The sequence below is a fragment of the Carcharhinus amblyrhynchos genome, chromosome 25 (assembly GCF_965287045.1).
Source record: "Carcharhinus amblyrhynchos chromosome 25, sCarAmb.v2.hapA, whole genome shotgun sequence".
NCBI lineage: Eukaryota > Metazoa > Chordata > Chondrichthyes > Carcharhiniformes > Carcharhinidae > Carcharhinus > Carcharhinus amblyrhynchos.
The window spans coordinates 3269335-3295236 of NC_137348.1; the positions used below are offsets into that span (position 1 = coordinate 3269335).

At 44.1% G+C, this 25902-nt stretch overlaps 2 protein-coding genes across 5 annotated transcripts in view; one reads left to right on the forward strand and one right to left on the reverse strand.

Annotated features, from left to right (window-relative positions):
- ptpa (protein phosphatase 2 phosphatase activator) overlaps nt 1-8430 on the reverse strand; it is a 56473-nt gene extending 48043 nt beyond the window's left edge. For both annotated transcript variants that reach the window (XM_080211968.1, XM_080211967.1), the window contains exon 1: nt 8365-8430. In XM_080211968.1, the coding sequence (XP_080068094.1) occupies nt 8365-8386 (22 nt within the window). In that variant the 5' untranslated portion in view covers nt 8387-8430. The remainder of the gene's footprint in view (nt 1-8364) is intronic.
- A 512-nt stretch (nt 8431-8942) lies between these two features.
- The window catches only part of crata (carnitine O-acetyltransferase a), a 41873-nt gene continuing 24913 nt past the window's right edge, over nt 8943-25902 (forward strand). The window contains exons 1-3 of one of the 3 annotated variants that reach the window (XM_080211868.1): nt 8954-9053; nt 22207-22365; nt 25446-25724. In XM_080211868.1, the coding sequence (XP_080067994.1) occupies nt 22324-22365; nt 25446-25724 (321 nt within the window). In that variant the 5' untranslated portion in view covers nt 8954-9053; nt 22207-22323. Of the gene's footprint in view, nt 9054-22206; nt 22366-25445; nt 25725-25902 lie in introns of those variants that run through there. The other 2 variants (XM_080211869.1, XM_080211870.1) reach the window with 2 other exon arrangements.

The following is a 25902-nucleotide window of genomic DNA, read 5'->3' on the forward strand; positions in this document are numbered from 1 at the left end:
CATTCCCGGGACGTGGGCATTCCTGCAAGCCTGGCAATTATTGCAATCCACCGCCCCCCCACCCCACCCCAGGTGTCCTGGAGAAGGTGATGATCTGCCAACTCAATGTAACAAGTAAGCAGCCTACTAGGTTACTTCAGAGGGCAACTGTCGTGGGTCTGGAGTCATATAGGTGCCCAGGCCAGTTAAACTTTCCTTCCCGAAAGGGCACGGAAGAATCACACAGGATTTTCAAAGACAGTTTCACGCTCACTTTTACTGACACCAGTGCTTTGTAACCAGATCTTCCAACTGAATTCAGATTCTCAAAATGTCCACAGTGGGAACTGAAGGCATGGTCTCCGGTTCATGGTCACCACTGTACCCTCTAACTATGATTTATCAATCAAGAACAGTAATCCTTTTCAAATATATACCTTCAACCTAGAAGCACTGGAGCAAATCGCATCCACCCTGCTGCTGTCCTGAGACAGAACTCTGAGCTCCCCCTGTCCCAGTGAAAAACCAGAGAGCCCATTCACCCAGCGTGCCATTGGGAAGAGATTTAAAGAGAAAGAATCAGGCAGGAGAAGGTTGCAGACTGGAACACGATACGGTGGCACAGCGGGTTAGCATTGCTGCCTCACAGCACCAAGGACCCGGGTTTGATTCTCGGTTTGGGTCACTGTCTGTGCAGAGCCTGCACATTCTCCCCGTGTCTGTGTGGGTTTTCTCTGGGTGCTCCGGTTTCGTCCCACAGTCCGAAAGACATGCTGGTTAGGTGCCATGCTAAATTCTCCCTCAGCGTACCTGAACAGGTGCTGGAGTGTGGCGACTAGGTGATTTTCACAGTAACTTCATTGCAGTGTTAAAGTAAGCCTTACTTGTGACAAATAAATAAATTTTAGATATGGGAACTTTCCAAAGGGAACTGGGTAAATATTTGAAGAGGAGAAAACTGTGGGGCTGTGGGGTGCGAGTGGGTTAGTGGAAGGTGGTACGAGTTGGTTCAGTGCTGTTTCAACGACAGATAAATAAACCCGATGCAGAAGCTGACAGAGAGAATTTGAGCCAGGGACCCATCAGACTGAGTCAGCAGAAAGATCCGGAATGTCATCCTGCCAGACTGTGCGCAGTGAGTCCAGTTGAAGTCCTAGTCTGAGAGCGATTGCTTCAAGTTAACAGATGCACAAGTGTAAATTCTTCTGTAGGGCACAACAAGAGGCCATTCAGCTGTGTAGCCCTTTGAAAGAGCTATCCAATTTTTCCCAAATCCCTACTCATTCTCCATTGTCCTGCAAAATCTATCCCTAATAAAATTTATCTAATTCAGTTTCTGCCGTCCTTTCAGGCAGCTCATTCCAGATTTAGGTAGAGGAAGTTTCCTGGTCCCTCAGGAAATTCTCTGCAACCTGCATGACCAACTCTCCTGCCAGTCAAACACTTTCTCCTTCTTTTACCCCAAACTTGATGGAAAGCGTTGTCAACAGCACCTGCTCAGCAATAACCTGCTCAGTGACGCTCAGTTTGGCTTCTGCCAGGGTCACTCAGCTCCTGATCTCATTGCAGCTTGATTCAAACATGGACAAAAGAGCTGAACTGCAGCAGTGAGGTGATAACGACAGCCCTTGACATCAAGACAGCATTCGACCAAGTGTGGCTTCAACGAGCCCTCGCAAAACCAGAGTCAATGGGAATCAGGGGGAAAACTCTCTGCTGGTTGGAGTCATACTTGGTATAAAGGAAAATGCTTATGGCAGTTGAAGGTCAACCATCTCAGCTCCAAGATACAACTGCAGGAGTCCCTCAGGGTAGCGTCCTGGACCCAACCATCTTCAGCTGCTTCATCAATGACCTTCCTTCCATCATAAAATCAGAAGTAGGGATGTTCGCCGATGACTGCACAATATTCAGCATCATTCTCAACTTCTCAAACACTGAGCCCAAACATCTTCCCTCAACATTCAATGGGATTACCATCACTGAATCCCCACTATCAACACCTTGTGGGTTACCACTGATCAAGAACCAGGATCTGACATACAAATACTGTGACAAGAGCGGGTCAGAGCTGGGAATTCTCCACAGGTAACTTGACACCTGACTTCCCAAAGCTTGTCCACATTCTACATGGTACAAACTAGGAGTGTGAAGACAGCTGTAGAAAGGATGTTTCCTCCGGTTACTGAATCGAGAACCAGAGGGGACTGAGATGAGGAGGATTCATTTCACTCGGTGGGTGTGAATCTTTGGAGTGCTCTAGTAAGCATGTTCAGGACTGAAAGTTCTCAAGACAAATGACATCAAGGGAATTGGGACTAATGTGCGGATAAGTAACATTGAGGTAGAAGATCAGCCAAGATCTACTTCAAAAGCAAAGCAGGAATAAGGGGCCGAATGGCCATTTCTGCTCCCACGTTCCTACTCTCCACTTGCCTGGATGGGTGCAGCTCCAACAACATTCAAGAAGTTCAACCCCATCCAGCACAAAGCAGCGCCACTTGATTGCTACACCTTCCACAAACATTCATACCCTCCACCATAGACAAACAGTCTGTACCTTCCCCAGATACACTGCAGCAACTCAGAATCATAGAATCCCTGCAGTGCAGAAGGAAGCCATTTGGCCCATCAAGCCTGCACCAACAATGGTCCCACCCAGGCCCTATCCCCATGAGCCTACATATTAAACCTGCTTATCCTCCTGACACCAAGGGGCAATTTAGCATGGCCAATCAACCTAGCACATACATCTTTGGAAGATGAGAGGAAACCAGAGCACCCAGAGGAAACCAACATAGACACAGGGAGAATGTGCAAATTCCACACGGACAGTCACCCAAGGCTAGAATTGAACCCACGACCCTGGCACTGTGAGGCAGCAGTGCTAACCATTGTGCCACTTTGCCGCTAGGGTTCTTTCGACAGCACCTTCCAAACCTGTGTAAAAGGACAAGGGCAGCAGAGACACGGTAACACCACCACCTGGAAACTCCCCTCCGAGACACTCACCATCCCGGCATGGAAATATATCGGCCGTTTCTTCACTGTCACTGGGTCAAGATCCTGAAACTCCCTCCCTAACTGCACTGTGGGTGCACCTACACCACAGGGACTGCAGTGGCTCACCACCACCTTCTCAAAGGGCAATATGGAAGGGCAATAAAAATGCTGACCTAGCCAGCGACACCCACATCACATTGAAGAATTTTTAAAATTTTAATAAAATATCAGCAAAGAACTTTTTTGGGGTGCAGTGAGCAATCTGAGACATGGCATAGGCCAACAGGAGGATTTTGGATAAATGCAAATTACTGCGGATACTGGAATCTGAAACCAAAAGAGAAAATGCTGGAAAATCTCAGCAGGTCTGGCAGCATCTGTAAGCAGAGAAAAAGAGCTGATGTTGAGTCCAGCTGACCCTTTATCAAAGCTAAAAGGCATAGAATGTGGGAGGTATTTATGCTGCAGGCTGAAGGAATGAAAGATGAGTCATAGCCACAGAAACCAGGGGAAAAAACTGCTAATGGCAGTCGAGAGAGAGAATAGAGGGTGTGAATGGCCAACCGGCAGAGAAGCTGTTAACTGTGACAGATGAAAATGTGGGTGGAAGGTTGAACAGAGGTAGAATGTAGAAAAGGGGAAGTGGGGGGAGAAAATGTAAGGGAAGGGGGATGAATTAAGGAGAAAGAGTAGGGGGAGAAGAAAAATGAAGAAAGACAATAAAGAAACATAAGATAGAGAACAGCAAAAAATTAAACAAAATGGAAGGAAAACAAAGGGGTCGAGGTGGGCTAGAGCAAATCATCTGAAGTTGGATTTTGGATCTGGTTCCCAAAGCTCTCCGTCACTGGGAGTTCGATTCACTTCATCGCTGGAACATTGTAGCCTCATTGATGGAAGTGAATCATTGTGATTGGTCTATAACCCTGTTATCACTGCATCAAGTGACTGCCAGGGTGGTAGAAGGTGAATTTGATGGCCCTCAGCTCATTCCAGCATTCCTGAAGGACAATTCCACCAAACAATACACACAGAATCCAAGCCACACATCCAATCAGCAGGACAGGCAGTGGTACAAGGCAGCACAGACCCAGTGACTTTTCAATATGTTTCGTACTTAAGCGACATTTCAAGCATTCTCCAAATGGAAAAGAGAGAATAACCAAAAAGAAAAATACATTCGCTTTCGCACTTTTGAAAGCTGCATTGGCCAATTTGTTTCTCGGACTTTGGTGTGTGCAAAGTGATCAAACCAGATGATCCAATGCCAGGGCATTGAGTTTAAAAATCAGCAAGTCATGTTGCAGCTTTATAGAACCTTAGTTAGGCTGCATTTGGAATATAGTGTTCAATTCTGATCGCAACACTATCAAAAGGATGTTGAGGCTTTGCTCTTTGTTCTACTTTACTGATGTTAATCCAGTTAAGAGGTCAGAAATGGGAGCAGCTAACCCAGAACAACTTAAACAATGGCAGTGAAAGAAGATCTAGGTCCAAGCTGTGAAAAGGCAAGCTCTGGCTTGTTTGGAAGCATGATGTGGATGTGCTGGCATTAGTCTGGGGTAAACACACTAAAAAGTCTGACAACACCAGGTTTAAGTCCACACTGCAGGGTGATCAGTAGCTGGAATGGTCTGATTAGAAATCATGCCAGGATATGGGACTCTCAAAGTTCACACAGATGAATGAGCTAGAAGAACCTCCACCAGCTGAGACATCTTATGATCGGTGCAATCAAATTTTCCTACTTTGAACTGCATTGTGTAAATCTTTTCTTGATGATGCGAAGCTTGCTTCACAGAGCTACGTTAAGTTAGGGCTGACTCCTCGTCCAGTGAATAAGAACAAAGAAAATGACAGTACAGGGACAGGCCCTTCGGCCCTCCAAGCCTGCGCCGACCATGCTGCCCGACCTAACTAAAACCTCTACCTTCTGGGGACCAAAGAACAAAGAAAATTACAATAGGCAGGCTCTTCCCCATGTTTTTCTGAAGCCACACCACTCAGCACCAGTCAAGGAATAACCAGTCACAAGCGACTGGAGGGAAAATAATCATCCAGCACACCAGTCCTGATTAGCGGTGGGACACATCTGGAGATCAGGTAACAACAGCAACTGGACTCCGCTGTCATACCCCCCATTGTTGAACAGGCTGTCTCAGGTACTCTAATAAGAGTCAAGCTGCAGACCCATACCTCAGCTAGAAACATAGAAAATAGAAATAGTCCATTCAGCTCCTCAAAACTGCTCCACAATCCAACATGATCGTGGCTGACTCGTTCCGATTTGATTTATTATTGTTACATGTATTGGGATATAGTGAAAAGTATTGTTTCTCGCGCGCTATACAGACAAAGCATACCATTCAGGGAGAAGGAAAGGAGAGAGTGCAGAATGTAGTGTTAGAGTCATAGCAAGAGTGTAGAGAAAGATCAACTTAATGTAAGGTAAGTCCATTCAAAAGTCTGACAGCAGCAGGGAAGAAGCTGTTCTTGAGTCGGTTGGTATGTGACCTCAGACTTTTGTATCTTTTCCCAACGGAAGAAGGTGGAAGAGAGCATGTGCAGATTGCACCAGCACTCTCTCCATACCCCTAAGAGTCAATGTCATCAGGGAAGGAGAGTGAAGTAAATTCACTCTTTAAAAAAAAAGCCCTGCAGTGTCTGTTGCAATGATCTGGGGTGTCTGCCAGTTTCAAACTGGATTCTTCCTCTAAACGACCTTGTTATTACTGCTGAAAGATGTTTTCTGTATTTTGAAAGACGGCACCCAAATATAAAACCATCAATTAGGTAGAAAAACAGAAATTGCTGGAAAATCAGGCAGGTCTGACAGCATCTGTGGGGAGGGAATAGAGCCGATGTTTCAAGTCTAGATGACCCTTCGTCAGAGCTAAGTATGATCACTGCGATTGAATTCCTTGATGACGGTGTGGATTATACACAGTGTGGAAGGAGTGGGAGAAAGAGCTGAACATTCTCACAGTGAGACAGCACAGAATCACTGGGAGCTGAATCCATAACGAATCACTGCCCTCAACAGAGATCAGAAACAAACTTGGGAGGGAAAACTTCACTCCATTACCCACCAATACAAACCATTTCATTGGACAAGTTGATGAATAGACCACCCTGTGAGATGAATTAGTGTAGGAATGCCCAGCTTCACACCCTCTGAATTCATCCAAGGTGCCCATATCGGGCGCTACAAAAGATTTCCAATAACTCTGGGCTATGACAGGAATGAGAAAGAACACTTCAAGGATCGGTAATCAGGTCCTCCAGCTGTTATGACATTCACATGAAGGTTGATCTGTCTGCTATCAGTTGTGAAGGCACAGTGAGGTGTATAACATACAAGTCTGTATCTAGGACAATTCAGGGAGCCAGATCCTGATCATAACCTCTGCCACGAAGCTCTTGCACATGAGCATTAGACAATGACAGGGTCAAGCTGGGTCACAAGCTCATGTGGAAAAGAAATCCAGGTAAAAGCAGCAGTTTCAGAAGATGGAAAGCAGGGGGTTGGTGGGGTGGGGAAAGAAAGCATAGAGAGATATTCTGAGGACTTTTCCACATCTTGTCTTATGCTCAGCAGCCCACTTGAAGAACACAGAGTTACAGCTGTGATATCCAGATAGACCAAAAGATCTTGCACTTCTGTAGCACCTGTCTTGACCTCAGGATATGTCAGACGTTTTACAGCCAATGAAACTCATTCTCAGTTATAATGGAGCAAACAAAGCAACCAATTTTGCAGAACTCCCACAAAACAGCAATGAGATAAATGACAGATAATCTGTCCTACACTAACGGTGATAGAGGGACAAATATTGACCAGGATATCAGAAAGAATTCTCCCACACTCTTGAATATTACCACCGAATCTATTAAAACTACCAATTAGGATAGACAGGGTCAAAAACAGAAAATAATGGAAAATCGCAGCAGGTTTGACAGCGTCTGTAGTGAGAGAATAGAGCCAACATTTCAAGTCTAGATGATCCTTCATCAGAGCATGAGACAGGATCATTATTTTATACCTCAGCTGAAAGACTGCAATCACCAACATTAGAGCAGTCCCTGGGTACTGGAATAAGCAGTGATTCCCTCAATCATAATCTTCAAATGTCTGCAGTGAGATTTGAAACATTTGAAGCCTAAGCTTTACAGAGTGAGCCAAAGCTGACACATCCTTCTCAAGTAATGGTCGCGACTTGTTCTCAAATCCAAATACCAGCTTACCTCACAGCCGGCTATTTATTGTGAACCTTAATGATAATACCTCAACATTATGACACAAAATCATATGCAGTTATACTTTTAGCGACCAATATATCTACAGCACACTTTTTAAATCTTGTGTCTGAGAATATCTCTTATCTAATTGGATCATCCTGCTAACAGAGACATTGTACCACAACAACTGTAAGAGGGAACCTTGTAACAGCTTTACAAAGCAAACCCCATTAGAAATGTGAACGTAGGAATTGATAATAGGAACACATACATGACTTTAAAATGAGGACTGAGTTAAATCTGCCAATCTCAATTCAATTGTTTCCCACTCTCTGCCCCCACATCACTTTCAGACTGAAGCTTGTTTTGACTCTCTAAAGGAGAGGTATCTTGATAAAGGGATCAAGGGTTATGGCACCATGGTTGCATAGAAGTTACAAACACAGAAACACGTCATTCATTTCAACTGGTCTATGCTGTCCTTATATTCCACACATACCTTTTCCCATTCTCATCCTACCCTATTACGTCTTTCTCCCCCTCATCTATTTATTCAGCTTCCCTTTAAACAGATCTATGTTATTCATCTCAATCAGTCCCTGCGGGAAATCCAGGAGTTGGACGGATGCTGTGATTCCATAAAGGACACCTCAGGTGAACATAGCCTTAGGCAGCTTTGGGCCTTGAAGTCTCAGGTACAGACTGCAACATCTCAGCATGAGTCCAGGCAATCTGGCCCGGTTAGCAATGTGGCATTGACAAGGGCACTGATAAAGTGGACACGAATGATGTGAAGATACAGATACGGCCATGATCCCAATCAATGATGGGATAGGCTTGAAGGGCAGAACGGCCTCTCCCTGTTCCTCCTGACTACAGCTCAATCACAGGATATTACAGAAATTCCTTACATTCAGAATTTACTACACTCTAACAATGAAAGCTGACGTTAGATATTAAATGATAATTCAACTTGAGGCATTGAACTCAGTCTCACTCCCATCAATAGCAGGGGCAGCCTTGGTGAGGTAACAAAGACAATAAAATAAAAGTTTATGAATATTTCTAAATGTAGCTCTGTTTAAAAAAAAAAGAGCAGTGAATAGATAATGTAGGAAGCTGGTCAGTCTCTCAGACACTAACCTGACTCACTGGAACCTGCCATATTCACAACCTGGTAACTCCTTCACAACACCCACCCCCCCCTCCCCCAGCCGGAAGGACAACCCAAACCCCGCCCTTTGCTCTTTGACCTTCACTATTAATTATTTTGTTCGCCTGTGCAAACCAGGACAAGCTCGTTGTATTTAAGAGCGAGGGAAACATTAATCCTGTTCTTATTTAGACCCGAGGTCGATATCCACAATAACGGCGCGGACTGTAAACAAACTGAAAACACAACCCTCCCTCCATCATTGTGAGGGGCACAAGGTCATATTGACGAATATTTCCTTTCCTATCATTCGGCTTCTATCAATAAGTGTGTCTTCCTGGTGAAAAGACGCATTTTAATCCTCCGCCTTTAGCGACTGTGGACCAATGTCAGGTTTTTAGAAGAGTTTTTTTTAAGAAAGGGAAATACATCTGCCCCGCTCAAAGATGGCGCCGCATGCAGGGGCGTCGGAGGTCCCGCCTCTGCTATTCGGCGATTGGGTTAGATGCGGTTGTGGCGTCACATGATGCGCTGTGATTGGTCAGAGGGGCTGTCAGTCACTCCTTGGCCGCGCCCTCCGGGCTGAGGGCTGCAAGTTGTGGGTCTGAGGCGGTCGCCCGTCAGTTCGGAGGCGCTTTGGGCGGCGGGGAAAATGTTGGCGATTTTAGGACGGGTCGTGGTGAGTGACAGACATTTACCTCGCGTTTCTTAACGGCCTTGCTTTTTGCACACCTGTGTGTGTGTGTGTGTGTGTCTCAGCATGAGGTGGTGAGCTCCGGACCAGTGTGAGCAGGAAAGCCCAGGTTCCCATCCCTGTGTTGAGTTAGCTGAAGTGAGCCTACCTGGCAGAGCGGGGGTGGGTCTACAATTGGCCTCAGTGCCCCTGGATTACCCATGATCTCTACTGAAGAGCATATATAAATGGATAGCTGGAATGTGATGCCTACCATGGTAGAACAGCCTGCTCGCACTGACCAGGCTTAGCCAGACACTCTGGCCACTTGAGTGAAGCAGTTTTGGGACAGGGGTGCCTAGAAGCCATAATATTAAATAGAACTGTGTGCTATGTGTGTGTTTCTTTGATGGTTTGTGAAGCAAGTACCCACTTGACTGAAGAATGTTCCTCGATCTTTTTCTTTCCCTGAGTTGTCTGAAATAAGGAATGCAAACTGATGAGCTGAATCCTCATCCTTCTCGATGCTGAATGTGGCCTTTGTTGCCAACAGAAGGGCAAGTTTCTAGTTTCCATTCTTGACCTCAGAATTGACCTGAAATGGAAAATTGTGCTTGTAAAGAGATTGAGTTTAAACAAGATTGGAATGAACTTTAGGCACACTTTAACCCAACCCAACCCAACCCAACCCTCCGCCCCTCAGTTCAAGGAGTAGTTGGGTTAGTCAGTCTAATTTAAGGTCCAGGATTAAATCCTGAACTTTTCACCTCATTCTGGTAATCCAATAGTTTAAGTGCCGATCAATTTCAGGAAGCCTGCAGTGTATGTCCTGAAGTTTTTTTGTCTTTATTTTGCTCCCAAGTTTGCCCTGATCTATTACTATTGTGCTTAATAAGTTGTAATTTAGAATCAAGCTGGATTACCCACTAAACCATTAATGTGCAGATCAGTTATTAATTTAGTAAGCAAAGAACAAATCCTGTCCTTATCAGTAGCTGTGAGGATTTATCTAGTTACAAAGGTTAGGTTACAAAGAACATGATATATTGGAGAACCCCACCCTCCACCCCACCCCCTCCAAGAACAAATGCATTCATTTTTCTTTTAAGTAAAGATTTGTCTTGAAAGTGCAAAGGCTGTCTTCTGCAATGTGCAAAGAGAACATTTGCAAAATACAGATAAACATAGCTTTGAGTTGCAGTCAGAATCTGAACATGACGAGTGGCACGGTGGTTAGCACTGCTGCCTCACAGCACCAGGGACTCGGGTTCATACCCAGCCTCTGGTCACTGTCTGTATGGAGTCTGCAAGTTTTCCTCTTGTCTGTGTGGGTTTCCTCCCACAGTCCAAAGATGTGTGGATTTGGTTGATTAACCATGCAAAATTGCCACTTAGTGCCAGGGGGCTAGCAGGGTAATTGTGTGGTGTTCCAGGGATAGGCCTGGATGGGATTGTTGTCAGTGCAAGCTCACTGGGCTGAATGGTCTCCTTCTGCACTTATAGAGATTCTATGACCTCCTTCAAGGATGATGATCTCAATTTTATTTATTCTTTCATGGCGTATGGCATCGCTGACAAGGCGAGCATTTGTTGCCCATTTCAGAGGTTAGTTGAGAGTCAACCACATTGCTGTGGACCTGGAGTCTTCACTTGGTGTGGCCTTTGTCTGACATTCCCTAAAGGCATTATTGGATGACAGTTTTGTGGCCACCATTACTGAGACTAGCTTTTAGTCCCAGAATTACTAATTAATTAATTGAATTCAAATTCCATTAGCTGCCATGGTGAGATTTGATCCCATGTCTCCCAGAGCATTACTTGGACCTCTGGGAAAACTAATCCAAAGACATTAGCACATCACCATGTCTCCTAAAATCGGAGGGCTTTATTTTCTCCTGTCCTGTCTTGAGACACTATCCCATCTTAAGGCTGAGCAATGAATGTCGAATATAAGAAATGAGAGCAGAAGTAGCCCTTCAGCCCTTTACGTGGCTGATGGATCTCACTCCACATTACCATTCTCACCCCATGTCTGTGATTCTCTTAATATCTCAAAATCTATTCATCTCATTCTTGAATATACTCAAAGATTAAGTAAGCATCTACAGCTGTCTGGGTTGAGAATTCAAAAAAACAGTGACTTGGTTAGTGACAACCACATCCTAAAACTGAATAACATAATGTTATTAAATGTAGGGCTGGGGCAGCAATCAGTTGGTAAAAATCTTGCATTTGTCACACCTGGCATTTACTCAGATTGTGCCAAAGCAACTTGTAGCTAAACATAACAGTTTGTAAACAGCAAGATCCCACAGTCAGCTGTGATTTTCATAGAATCCAAAGAGTGCAGGAAGAGGCCATTCGGCCCATCGAGTCTGCACTGACCACAATCAAACCCAGGCCCTATCCCCATAACCCCATGCATTTACTCTAGCCAGTCCCCCGAACTAAGGGGCAATTTAGCATAGCCAGTCCACTTAAACTGCACATCCTAGGACTGTGGGAGAAAACCAGAGCACCCGGAGGAAACCCACGCAGGCACAGAGAATGTGCAGACTCTACAAGAGAGTGACCCAAGCCAGGAATCGAACCCAGTTTCCTGGTGCTGTGAGGCAGCATTGTGCTGCCTTGATTGAGGGATAAATATTGGACGGGACGTAGACGGGACCTTGGTTTAATGTCTCTTTAGATAGATGACGTGCCTGACGATACAGAACTCCTACAATACTGCATTGGAGTATCAGCCTAGATGATAAGTTCATAATCCTCAGAATGTGGATTGAGGCTCAGGACCCTCTGATTGAGGGAGGAGACTGCCACCTACTGAATCAAGCTAACACTTCATTAAGGATTGAAACACTGTGGATTTTAGCAATGGGATTAGGCCATTTGGCTCCTGTCTATTTCCATAAAGTGTATTACTAACTGTATGTGGCACGGAACTATTAGTACAATATTCCAATTTAACTTTCACACCAGTGTGCGTGACAAAATTCAATGTCTGCTGATTTTTGTCCTTCTTAGGATTCGTATATCACTGTTGTTCAGTTTTTAGGTTTATTGAGCTTGGCGTTTCCTCCCAGCCACAAACACCAGCAGTGCTGCCACTTTGAATGAAATAATGACTGAACAATTCTGCCCAGCTCACCATCCTACTGACTTAGTTGTAAAGACAGTAAAAAGTCTGACAACACCAGGTTTTAGTCCAACCTACTTATTTGATAATATACTCACAAGCTTTCGGGGTTAGCCCCTTCGTCAGGTGAATGGAGAGTTCTGGCCTCAGACAGAGCATATAAAGCACAGACAGTTTAGAGATTACTGATTAGAATGTGAATCCTTACACCTAACCTGCTGTTCAAGACCTGAAGTGGCTGATGATATTATCAAATAAATAGGTTGGACTAAAACCTGGTGTTGTCAGACTTTTTACTGTGTTTACGCCAGTCCAACGCTGGCATACCCACATCATTAGTTGTAAAGGGCATGGTGTTGTATTAATAGTGGTTTAAAACCAGATATAGCTCTCTGAATAATTGAGGATTGTAGACAGTGATCTGACATTTCTCTCCACGTTTCCTTATTTCCCCAGTGACAGCTGCATCTTAGCAAGATGCCTGCCATTGCTGTCTGTTTGTTTCCCTGCCCCTGATGGCTGAAATTGTTGAATATAAAAATCCCATTGCCTTCCTCCAGTCTGTGCTAAGTTCCTGTGGTAATCTTGGCTTTCCCAATATCTTCACTGCCTCTGGGCTAGAAAAGGAATATTCAGCCATTATTGCTGCTCTGATCACCAATCCTCAAAAGTAGCTTTGAGATACACCAGAATTATGGAAAATAACTTTTCACTCACCATCTTGACTCCCACTTGAAGAAATGACACAATTATTACAGCGCAGAAGGAAGCCATTCGGCCCATTGTGTCTGCACTGGCTCTCCAAATGAACATTACGTCTTAGTGCTGTTCCCCTACCTTTTCCCTGTACCCCTGCACTTTGTTTCTGTTCAAATAATCGTAAAATGCCCTCTTGAATACCTCAATTGAACCTGCCTCCGCACACACCCAGGCAGTGCATTCCAGACCCTAACCACTCGCTGTGTGAGAAACGTTTTTTTTTTGCAACACGTTTGCTGCTTTTGTAAATCATTTTAAATTTGTGCCCTCATGTTCTTGGCCCTTTTACAATCGTAGAATCCCAACAGTGCAGAAGGAGGCCATTCAGCCATTGTGCTCCAATTTCTTCCCACAGCCCAAAGATGTGCTGGCTAGGTTGATTGGCCATATTAAACTGACCCTTAGTGTCAGAGGGATTAGCAGGGTAAATATATGGGGTTATGGGGGATAGGGCCTGGGTGGGATTGTGTTTCTATAAGATCTCCCTTCATTCTTCTGAATTCCAGTAAGTATAGCGCAAGTCTATTCAGTCTCTCCTCATAAGCCAGCCCTCTCAACTCCGGAATCAACCTAGTGAATCGCCTCTGCACCCATTCCAATACCAGCATATCCTTACTCAAGTAAGGGGACCAAAATTGTATACAGTATTCCAGGTGTGGACTCACCAGCACCTTATACAGCTGCAACATAACCTCACTGTTTTTAAATTCCATCCCTCTAGCAATGAAGGACAAAATTCCATTTGCCTTCTTAATTACCTGCTGCACCTGCAAACCAACTCCTTGAGATTCCTGCACAAGGACACCCAGGTCCCTCTGCAGAGCAACATGCTGCAATTTTTTACCATTTAAATAATAGTCCATTTTGCTGTTATTCCTACCAAAATGGATGACCTCACATTTACCTACATTGTACTCCATCTGCCAGACCCTCACCCACTCACTTAGACTATGTATATCCCTTTGCAGACTTTCAGCGTCCTCTGCACACTTTGCTCTGCCACTCATCCTAGTGTCATATCTGAATTTTGACACTCTACACTTGGTCCCCAACTCCAAGTCATCTGTGTAAATCGTAAACAATTGTGGTCCCAACACTGATCTCTGAGGCACATCACTAGTCACTGACTGCCAACCAGAAAAAGATCCATTTACCCCCACTCTTTGCTTTCTGTTAGTTAACCAATTCTCTATCCATTGCTAATTTACATTACCTGTAACACCGTGCACCTTTATCTTATGTAGTTGTCTCATCCCTTGGACCATTCTTGCAAACCTTCTCTGCACTGCCCCAATACGTTCACATCCTTCCTATAATGTGGCATCCAGAACTGTACACAGTATTCTAGCTGAGGTCTAACTAGCATCTTGTACAAGTACAGCATAACTCCTTTACTGTTAGATTCTGTGCCCCTATTTATAAAATCCAGGATACTGTTATACTTTATCAACTGTTGTCACCAGCTGTTCTGCTCCCTTTAATGAGCTGTGCACATATACACCCAGCTCCATCTGTTCCTGCACTCCCATGAGAATTGTATCCTTTATTTTGTATTGTCTCTCCATGTTCTTCCAATCAAAATGCATCACTTCACACTTCTCCGCATTGAACTTCATCTCCCCACTCCGTCATCTTGTTTATGCTCTATTGAAGTTCCTCCTCGCAGTTCACAACACTTCCAATTTTTGTATCATCCGCAAACTTTGAAATTGACACTGCATATCAAGATTGAGATCATTAATATACATCAGGAAGAGGAAAGGCCACAATACTGATCCCTGGGGAACTCCACTACAAACCTTCACCCACCCAGAAAAATACCCATTGACCATTATTCGCAGTTTCCTTTTATTAATCATTTATGGGATGTTGGCTTGCCTGGTCAGTGTTTACTGCCCCTCTCTAATTGCCTTTTGAGGGGATAATTAAGAGTCAACCACATTACTTGCCCAATTTTGTATCCATGTTGCTACTGTCCCTTTATTTGTGAGTTATAACTTTTCTCACAAGCCTGTTGTGTGGCACTGGTTCGAATGCCTTATGGAAGTCCATGTACCTCACATCACCGCATTACCCTCATTGACCCCTTCTAGTACCTCTTCAAAAAAAACTCCAGCAAATTAGTTAAATATGTTCGCCCCCTTATGACGGTACTGTACCTTTACAAAATGTGGTATAATCATGTTCCTTTGTAGAGTGTTTCAAGTAGGCCTTAGCACTATATTAGTGCTTTGATGTCCGTAGCTATTGTCCTCTAATTGTTACTGAAACTGTATAATAGACGTCATGCTGATTTTAATCTGACCTAATGCAGCGTCCTGTGGTTTTTATTAACCCCTTGGGATTGCTGAGTGCAGCTTGATTGACAGTTTGTCATGTGGCTAAGGACAGAAATATCCAGGTTTTAGTTTCATTTTATCAGATGCTGTTTGGACTTGAGATAGAAAGCAGTATCTTTTGTTTTCCCTCTGTGGAGTTGGACATTCTGTTATCAGGGAGTTGCTGTTAGAAGGTAGTGGAAGTAGGCAGTATTTCTGTCTCCCTTTCCACACAACCCTGCCACAGCAACCTCTGCAAGACATGCCGGATCATCGACACGGATACCATCATCACATGTGAGAATACCATCCACCAGGTACATGGTAAATACTCTTGCAGCTCGGCCAACATTGTCTACCTGATACGTTGCAAGAAAGGATGTCCCGAAGCATGGTACATTGGGGAGACCATGCAGATGCTACGACAACGGATGAATGAACATCACTCGACGATCACCAGGCAAGGCTGTTTCCTTCCTGTTGGCGAACACTTCAGTGGACACGGGCATTCAGCCTCTGACCTTCGGGTAAGCATTCTCCAAGGCAGCCTTCACGACACACGACAGCGCAGAGTCGCCGAACAGAGACTGATAGCCAAGTTCCGCACACGTGAGGACGGTCTCGAGGACGTGAATAATTTGCCGGGTGTTAGCGATGGAAAGGTGGTAGGAATGGAGGGTCTTAATGACATTACTGTTACTAGAGAGGTGGTGCTCGACAGACTGGAGGGGCTGATTGTGGACAAGTCCCCAGGACCGGATGGAATGCATCCGAGGGTTCTGAAAGAAATGGCGGAGGTGATAGTGGATGCCTTGGTGGTTATTTTCCAGACGTCGCTGGATTCCGGGGAAGTGCCGGAAGATTGGAAAACGGCTAATGTTACGCCGTTGTTTAAGAAGGGTGCCAGGCAAAAGGCGGGGAATTATAGGCCGGTTAGTTTAACGTCTGTGGTAGGTAAAATGTTAGAATCCGTCATTAAGGAGGAAATTGCGAGGCATCTTGAAGGGAATTGCTTGATAGGGCGGACACAACACGGTTTCATTAAAGGGAAGTCGTGTCTGACAAATTTACTGGAGTTCTATGAGGATATGTCTAGGGCAGTGGATAGAGGAGAGCCGGTGGATGTGGTCTTTCTGGATTTTCAGAAGGCGTTTGACAAGGTACCTCAAGAGGTTATTGCAGAAGGTCAGGGGACATGGAGTTGGGGGTAGGGTGTTAGCGTGGATAGAGGATTGGTTGTCAAATAGGAGGCAGAGAGTGGGGGTCAATGGGTGCTATTCGGATTGGCGGTTGGTGACTAGTGGGGTGCCCCAGGGGTCGGTGCTGGGGCCTCAGCTATTTACCATTTATATAGATGATCTGGAGGAGGGAACCGAGTGCAGGGTGTCGAAATTTGCTGATGACACCAAGATTGGGGGAAAGGCAAATTGTGCGGAGGGTGTGGAGAGTCTGCAGAAGGATCTAGATAGGCTGGGCGAATGGGCCAGGAAATGGCAAATGGAATTTAATGTTGGCAAGTGTGAGGTGGTCCACTTTGGTAGGAAGGACTATTACTTACGTGGCGAAAAACTGCAGCAGGCGACGGTGCAGAGGGACCTCGGGGTCCTTGTGCATGAGTCGCAAAAACCCAGCTTGCAGGTGCAGCAGGTGGTCAGGAAGGCGAATGGGATGCTGGCCTTCATAGCGAGGGGGATTGAATATAAAAGTAGGGAGGTCTTGCTGCAGCTGTATAGGGCATTGGTGAGGCCGCAGCTGGAGTACTGTGTGCAGTTTTGGGCGCCGCACCTGCGCAAGGATATTTTGGCCCTGGAGGGAGTGCAGAGGAGGTTTACTAGGCTGATACCGGAGTTGAGGGGATTGAGCTATGAGGAGAGGCTGAATAAACTAGGCTTGTACTCGTTAGAGTTTAGAAGAATGAGGGGAGATTTCATTGAGACGTATAAGATGATGAATGGGATGGATAGGATAGAGGTGGAGAGACTCTTCCCGCTCAAAAAAGACAGTAGGACTAGGGGGCACAGCCTCAAGATAAAGGGGAGGCGGTTTAGAACGGAGTTGAGGAGGAACTTCTTCACTCAAAGGGTGGTGAATCTCTGGAATTCTCTGCCCGTTGAAGTGGTGGAGGCTGCCTCGCTAAATATTTTTAAGAAGCGGGTTGATGGGTTCTTGATAAGAGAGGGGATTAAGGGTTATGGGGAGAGGGCAGGAAAGTGGAACTGAGCCACAACAGATCAGCCATGATCTTATTGAATGGCAGGGCAGGCTCGAAGGGCTAGATGGCCTACTCCTGCTCCTATTTCTTATGTTCTTATGTTCTCAACAGGGATCTTGGGTTCATGTCGCACTATCTGTAACCCCGGTGACTTGCCTGGGTTTGCAAAACCTCACTTACTGTACTGTCTGGAGACAATACACATCTCTGTAACCTGTGATCAGTGCTCCTTCCACTCACATTGTCAGCCACTTCAGGTCTTGAACAGCAGGTTAGGTGTAAGGATTCGCATTCTAATCAGTAATCTCTAAACTGTCTGTGCTTTATATGCTCAGTCTGAGGCCAGAACTCTCCATTCACCTGACGAAGAGGGAAACCTCGAAAGCTTGTGAGTATTATCAAATAAATCGGTTGGACTAAAACCTGGTGTTGTCAGACTTTTTACTCCCTTTCTCTCCCCAGAGGCTTTTTGGTAAGCTCCAGAACTGGGAAACCTCAGAATTTTAATCCAACATTCAATGGATCAATTCACAGCAAGTGTTAAAAAGCTGAAAACCCAGCATCATGTGAACATACTTGCTTTTTGTGCCAAGTCTAGGAAGGGGTGTATGTTTGTGGGATGTTGTTTGACTAGATAGCTAGCTTGTTAACATAGAACATTACAGCGCAGAACAGGCCCTTCGGCCCACGATGTTGCGCCGACCAGTTTTTTTTAAAAAAAAACACTGACCCACTAATCTAAACCAATCCCTTTTCGTCCATAAACCTATCCACAGATCTCTTAAACGCCCCCAAACTAGGCGCATGTTAAGATTTATATTGTGTCATGTTTGAGCTTTGTAATTGGTAAAAATTATGCTAAATCTTTTTATTTCATTTTAACTGTGTTCTTCAATGAACTTTGTTCTTGTGGGTCACTTGAATCATACCTGGAGTAGGCCTTAGCTCACCTTATGCTCACCTATGCGAAATTCAAACATAAAAACTTAGGGTCTAGGCTAATTTCATAAAACACCATGGAGTTTCTGGCCTGGGTCTTAACACCCTTAGAAATCCATACTGATTTTTACGTAATCAACTTGTGCTTTTCCACATGACTACAAATTCTATTCCAATTTCAATGTTCCTAGAAGCTCCCACGCCACTACAGTTAAGTTAACTAGTCTATAATTGCCAGGCTTATCCTTGCAACCCTTTTTGAACAAAGGCATAATGTCTGCAATTCTCCACTCCTCTGGCATCTCCCTGTGTCTGCCCCTGGGTGCATCTTATCCAGTCCTGGTGCCTTATAAATTTTAAATATTGACCATCTGTTCAACACTATCTTCTTATCAATTTTGAACTTTTCTATTGACACAATTTGATCCTCTGTCACTATGGTCTGGATAGTATCTTATCGTTTTGATAAAGGCAGATGCAAAGTATTCCTTTATTACTTCAGCCATGCTCCATGTGTAAATTCCCATTTAGGTCCCTAATCAGCCCGACAACTTTTATCACCCTTTTAATGTGCTGAGAGAAGACTTTGGGATTCCTCCCCATCATGGACTTAAATGGGTGATCCCCTTACTCTGATATTAGACCCTCCCACAAAGGGAAACAACCTTTCAGCATCTACTCTGTCAAGCCCCGGAGAATCCAAAATGTCTCAATAAGGTCGCCTCTCATTTTTCTAAATTCCGGTGAGCGCGAGCCCAACCTCTCCTCGTAAGAAAATCCCTCCATATCCGGTATCAGCCTAGTGAACCTTCTCTGCCTGCAAATGCCAGTATATCTTTCCTTGGATATGGGGACCAAAACTCTTCACAGTATTCCAAGTGTGGTTTACCAATGCCTTGCATAGATTTAGCAAGACTTCCCTATTCTGTTCCCTTTGAAATAAAGGCCAATATTCCATTTGCCTTCTCAATTGTCTGCTGAACATGCTTGCAAGCGTGAGACCCTAAATCCTTCTATGCTGCAGCTTTCTGCAGTCTTTCTCCATTTACATAATATTCAGCTCCTTTTATTCTTACAAGAAAACGGCATAACTTTACATTTTCCTACATTATATTTCATCTGCTAAGTTTTTGCCCACTCACTTAACTCTATATCCTTCTGTAGGAGTTCTGTAAAAGGGCCATTTAAATCTGAAACACTAATGTAGACTCTTTGTGACATCTTCACCAATTGCCTTTCCACCTATTTTTGTGTCATCTGCAAACTTGGCAGTGGTACGTTCACTTCCCTCGTTTAAATCATTAAGTATTGTAAATAATTGTGGCCGTGGCACTGATCGTCTAGTTACAAGTTGCCATCCTGGAAATGCCCCTCTTATCCCAACTTTCTGTCTTGTAGCAGTTAGCTAATCTTCTATTTGTGCTAATATACTGTCCCCAATGCCATGGGCTCTTGTAAAATAGCCTTTTGTGCAGTACCTAATCAGAGGCTTTTTGGAAATCCAAGTATGTTACATCTACTGGTTCCTCTTCGTCTACCCTTCTCTTTATCACCTCAAAGAATTCTAATAAATTTGTCAAGCATGATTTCTCCTTCATGAAGCCATGTTGACTCTGCTTGATTATATTATGCATTTCTAAATGCTCTACTATTGCATCCTATATAATTGACTCATAACATTTTCACAATGACATGTTAAGCTAATTGGCTTGTAGTTATCTGTTTTGTCACCCTCTTTTTTTTAAATGAGGATGTTACATTGGCAGTTTTCTAATCCTCTGAGACTTTTACTGAATTTAAGGACTTTGGAAGATTGCTACCAGTATATCAACTATCTCTGTGACTACTTTTATATCCTGACGTACAATCCATCAGGTCCAGGGGGCTTATTGGCCTTTAACCCCCATTAGTTTCCCCAGTGCTTTTTCTCTAGTGGTAGCTGTTGTATTTCTTTCGTCTCCCAGTTTTGCCCCTTGATTATTTAGTATTTTTGAAATGCTATTATTGTCTTCTTCTGCAAAGACCAATGCAAAGCGTGTATTTCAATGCCTCTGCCACATCCTAGTTCCCCCAATATCATTTTCTAAGGGGCCTATGCTCACTTTGGCCCATCTCTTCCTCTTTGTATCTCTTGCTGTTTGTTTTTATATCACTTGCTAGTTTGCCCTCGTAGTTTATTTGTCCCTCTCTTTTTGTTGGTTTTTTAAAACTTTGCCAATACTCTGGCTTACTGCTAATATTTGCCACACGGTATGTTTTTTCTCTCAGTTTAATACTTCCCTTAACTTCCTCGGTTAGTCATGACTGATTTATCCCCTTTCTAGAATCTTTTATCCTCGCTGGGATGAGTCATGAGCTATTTTCGTAAATGTCTGCCATTACCGATCAACCCTTTCCCAGTCTGCTCTAGCCAGCTCTGTCCTCGTTACTTTATAACTGTCCTTATTTAAATTTAGCGCAGTCGTTTCTGACATAAGTTTCTCTCATTCAAACTGAACGCTAAATTCTATCATGTTATGGTCACTATTTCCTCGGGGACCTTTTGTTCTACACCTCGGGGCAGCTTCTACAATGACTCAATGGAGAAAGGCCATCGTCGAAGGTCCTTCTGCCATACTGAACACAGAACTCTTCTGACTGTATGTTTGATATGAAATGTATATTGTAAATTAAACCAATAATTGTAAGCGTAGTGAGACTCCTCAGAGTGCAATGTACTTATTGAAATAAATTGAGCTGTATTGCATATTATGTAATGTTATATATCTTATATAGAATCTTATATAATGTACTTTAACGATTTATTTTTCAAGGGGAAAAAATATTTTCTTGGTTTCCTCTGCTGTCGGAGTTTATGTAGACTTGGCCATTGTTCTTACAGGCATTAGTTGCCCTCCAGGGCCTCGACTTCTGAGGATCTGGCAGTGTGCGGAGAGATGGTGGTTTAAGGCATGATAATCATTAGTATCACAGCTGATATTAGTCCTTTACAATTCAAATCAGTTGTGATCAGGAGCGGGAAACTGGGTTTCATTATATTATGGCTTTATAATAGTGAACTCTGCAAACATTCTGCAGGTCAGTCAACATCTGCAGAGAGATCTGACTAGTTAAAAAGTAAAACGTTTACTTATTATTCACAAGTAAGTTTACATTCACACTGAAATGAAGTTACTGTGAAAATCCCCTAGTCGCCACACTCCGGCGCTTGTTTGGGTACACTGAGGAAGAATTTAGCACAGCCAATGCACCCCTAACCAGCATGTCTACAGACTATGGGAGGGAACTGGAGCACCCCGGAAGAAACTCAAGCAGGTGCAGGGAGAACGTGCAAACTTCACGCAAATAGTGACCCAAGCCGGGAATTGAATCCAGCTCCCTGGCAGTATGAGGCAGCAGTGCTAATCACTGTGCCACCATGTCGCCATGTTAATGTTTCTGCCTTTTTGTCAGAACTGAGTTTTCCCACATCCCCGTGGCACTGACTCAGTTGCAGCAACCCTGCCAGCTTCCTACCTGAGGGTTCACAGTCAGGACTTTCTCCTCCTGCTGATCAGTCCGTGTTCCCAGTTCACTGAGAGCCAGCATAACCCAGGTGGCCCGAATGGCCCCCTTCTATGCTGTGAAATGCTCTGATTCCTCCACATCCCCTGACCTTTAATAGTCTACAGTGACTCCTTTTGAAGAAATGGTCAGGGAATGGGAATTTTCAGTTCCTCGCAAGTCAGGACAGTGATAATATTGGTAGTTAAATATCTGGTCTGTTTTCCTTTTTTTTATTTTTGTTTTTGACAGATTTAGAACGAGGGAGGAGAAGGCTGTTAAACACAGCTTTCATTACATGTGTGTATCATTTCAATCCCAGATTAACTCCTGTGGAGTGGAATTAGAGAGTCTGTGCTTTTGGCTTTTATGTTTGTTTCTGCGATGGATAGAAGGAAGGATTTCCTGAAGGTACAGTTTGAATTATTACAAATCAAAATCTGTCAAGAACAAAGCAACAGCCAGCTCCTTCCACTAACACAAAACTAACATTCAATTTCCTTTTAATATCCTGTCTGCTTTAACCAATCTGAACACTTTTCCAGGAAAACCAAGTTCTGCATCCAGATAGTCCTGCAGTCTTAGGGACGAAAACAAAGAATGGCTGAATTAAAGCAAGTACTGTGTCCATTTTGGAACGGAAATGTAGACACCGGGAAGGACCCTGCAGAATCGGACACAGTCCACGCTGTGTCTTGGAATTTGGTGGAACGATGGGCGTTCCAATTGGTTTCACTGTCATGAGGCTAAGCAGAAAGTGGGGATGTCAAAGGGAAAGCTCTCTGAGGGCCTGCTCCCAATCACTAAGCTTTCCTCTGCTGGAAAATGGTTGTGTGGATTCAGGCTGGAGAATAGTTAGATTTTTTTTTACTCATTCATTCTTGGCCTGTTGGCTTGGCCAGCATTTATTGCCCATCCCTAATTTCCTCCCCTTGAGAAGGTAGTGGTGAGGTGCCTCCTCGAACTGCTGGAATTCATGTTGTGAAGGTACACCCACACTGCGTGTAGGGTGGGTATTCCAAGATTTTAATCCAGAGGCAAGCGAAGGATTTCCAAGTCAGAACGGTGCGTGTGTAGAGGAGAAGTTGCCTAATGATGGTGCTCCCATTGTATCCATTGCCTTTGTCCATCTGGGTGGTAGACGTAGAAGATATATCTGAAGGAGACTTTGAGTTTGGCTGTGATGCCACTACTGCTGAATAACTCAACAATTATTGCCATATTGAGTGAAGAGAGTTACATGGGTTAGACATGGAGGGAAGAAATCTGAGCCAGTTTGTTTTGTATTTTTAACTGCTGACTCAGGCACCAGTCTTCCCTCTTGGTGATGGTGTAAGTCAGAGTTTCCCAAATTTTTCTGACCACGGAACACTTTTGACCTCCCAAGGGGACTGACGGAACCCCAGAGAAATTCTTATTATTTCCAACAGTTAAATCACAAGAAATTGGTTGTTTTTGCACAGTAGATACAGACGTACAGAAACTAATTTATGAAGCTACTTTAAATTTCTTACCATTAAAAAATTCTTTCTAAAAAAAGCACCAAGTCTTATCTGTTTGTCATTTTTAATGAGAGGAGTGTGACTAAAAGGCTGGATTCTCATGTCAGACTTGCTCGCACACATCCTGTCATCTCTCTCTCTACCACGCTTACACCTCTCATATATATGGGTGTAGTAAGTAGTCTCACAACACCAGGTTATTTGGGAGCACTACCAAATAAACCTATTGGACTTTAACCTGGTGTTGTGAGACTACTTATTGTGCTTACCCCAGTCCAACACACACCATCAACCCTTTCTTTCACATGCCGGTGATCCCCATTCACCCTGCATCCTAACTCAAATCCCGTTTTCCCCCTTGCCATGCTCTCCCACTGCCACTCCAGATCACCCTGTAACTTCCACCATGCCTGCTCTACCCATCACTCCCACCCGCTGTCCCCAGAATCTGGCCTCTAATGGCACAAGCAGCCTTCTGGCAATTATCAGATGTTATGTATCAGCCTGGCCAGCCAGAGAACACAGGCTGAGAAGCCATGGTGTGAATCATAAAACAGTTGGCAATTTCTGTTTTGCCAAAGAAGCCAAATCCTGGTGAGAAATCAGTGGAGGAGGCTTAAAAGCAACTTTATTTTTCTTCCTCTTAGCCCAGTATGACTAGTTAGCTCTCTCCCAGCTCTTTTCAGTAATTTCCCCAACCAAAATAGCATTTCAATCTGTACACTTTTGTTTTTGTAACTCGTGACACCAAAACTTCATGGAACCCTCTCCGTCAGTGCCTCTCTGAAGGAAGGGCATTTAACGACAAACAAAACGTCCTCCCTATTTTTCTGGACAATATCTGGATATTCAAAGCAAGAGGTCAATAGATTTCTAGATATCAGTAACGTGAAGGGGATGGTGTGGAAAATGGTGCTGAGGTAGATCAACCATGATCTAGTGAAACAGGTTTGAGGGGCCGAATAGCCTACTCCTGCTCCTATGTTTATGAATTATACTCCATTGAGGTACATCCCTGTCCTGAAGTATCCTTAACAAAATCTTACAGTGGGATCTTGCAGTGAAAAATCAGCACATACACACAGCCCTTGTGTTGCTGCAGAAGTTTCATTGTGTACGATGTATGCCTCATATTGTAATGGACATTACAGATAGAGCAGTGTTGCCAGCAGTACAGAGGTTTATTTGTGAACAGACAAGGTTTATGAACGTCAGCAATCTCTTAAGTCTTTATTTTTTCTTTCCTGTTTTCTGCTCTCCTCCAGGTGTCTTATGTTATGATGTACAGGGTGTGATAGTTCCTGTCATTTGCAATGAGAGGATCATGTCGACTGGGTTTGTGCGGTTCAACGGCAGGAGCTAATCGCTGTCCAGCACATTGCCAACAATAAAAAATAATTTGCTGCAAATCAAATCAAACCAATGCACATCCATGGCTGATGTATATTTTAAAGGGGTCCACAGGCTGGAAAGGTGTATTGTGGGGTCTAACGTTGGAGCTGAGGCATCAATTCGATGAACTGAATGGCCTCCTCCTGTGCCATTATGACTATTACCCCGGGTTTACAACCCTCTGGGATCTCAACAATCTTCCCATTCTGGTGGTGATTTTAATTACTGTGCCTTCACCAAATGTGTCTTCAAGTGAGCTTTTCATTCCTTCTCGTTTGTAGAGGGCTATGGGGAAATGGCACAGACAAGGAGTTGAGCTGGCATAGATCAGTCATGATGGGATTGAATAGCAGGGATGGCTTGAAGCTGGTGGCCTACTCCTGCAAACCTCTCCAGCCTGTTCTTCTCCTTTAAGACAGTCCTTAAAATCTATCTCTTTTGATCACCTGTCTATATATTTCCCTGTGTACCTCAATGTCAGATTTTGTTGTAAACCTTCTGTGATACATTGGAATGTTTTACTATGTTAAAAGTGCTATATAAATGCAAGTCGTTAGTTTGCTACCTGTTGATCAAACTCTTTTGTTTTACGTTTAGCTGCGACCCATCTCATTGAGGCCGGGCTGTTTGGTGAAGCCCATCGCTCCTACGAGGCTACCTGGACGCTACCTTGCCCACCAAAAATCTTTGCCTCGGCTACCGGTTCCTCCTCTCCAACAGACCCTTGAACGATACCTACTGGCCTTGGATCCCATTGTCAGTCAAGAGGAATTAGAAAATACCAGGCTGATAGTGAAGGAGTTTGGCCAAAGGGGTGGTGTGGGAGAAAGGCTTCAAGCGAGTTTGGAAAGAAGAGCAAGGAAGACTGAGAACTGGGTATGATTCAAGTTACTCGGCTGTTGTTAATCTTTGCTTGACTGATATCCCAAATTAAGGGAAAAAAATAGAGCTTGAAGGTTTAGGATGGCCATCACGTCAGCGTTGGGTTTGACTTTCAGTCAATTGAAAGCAACCAAACATTTGGAAAAACCTGTTGGCTTAACCATGTGATTGT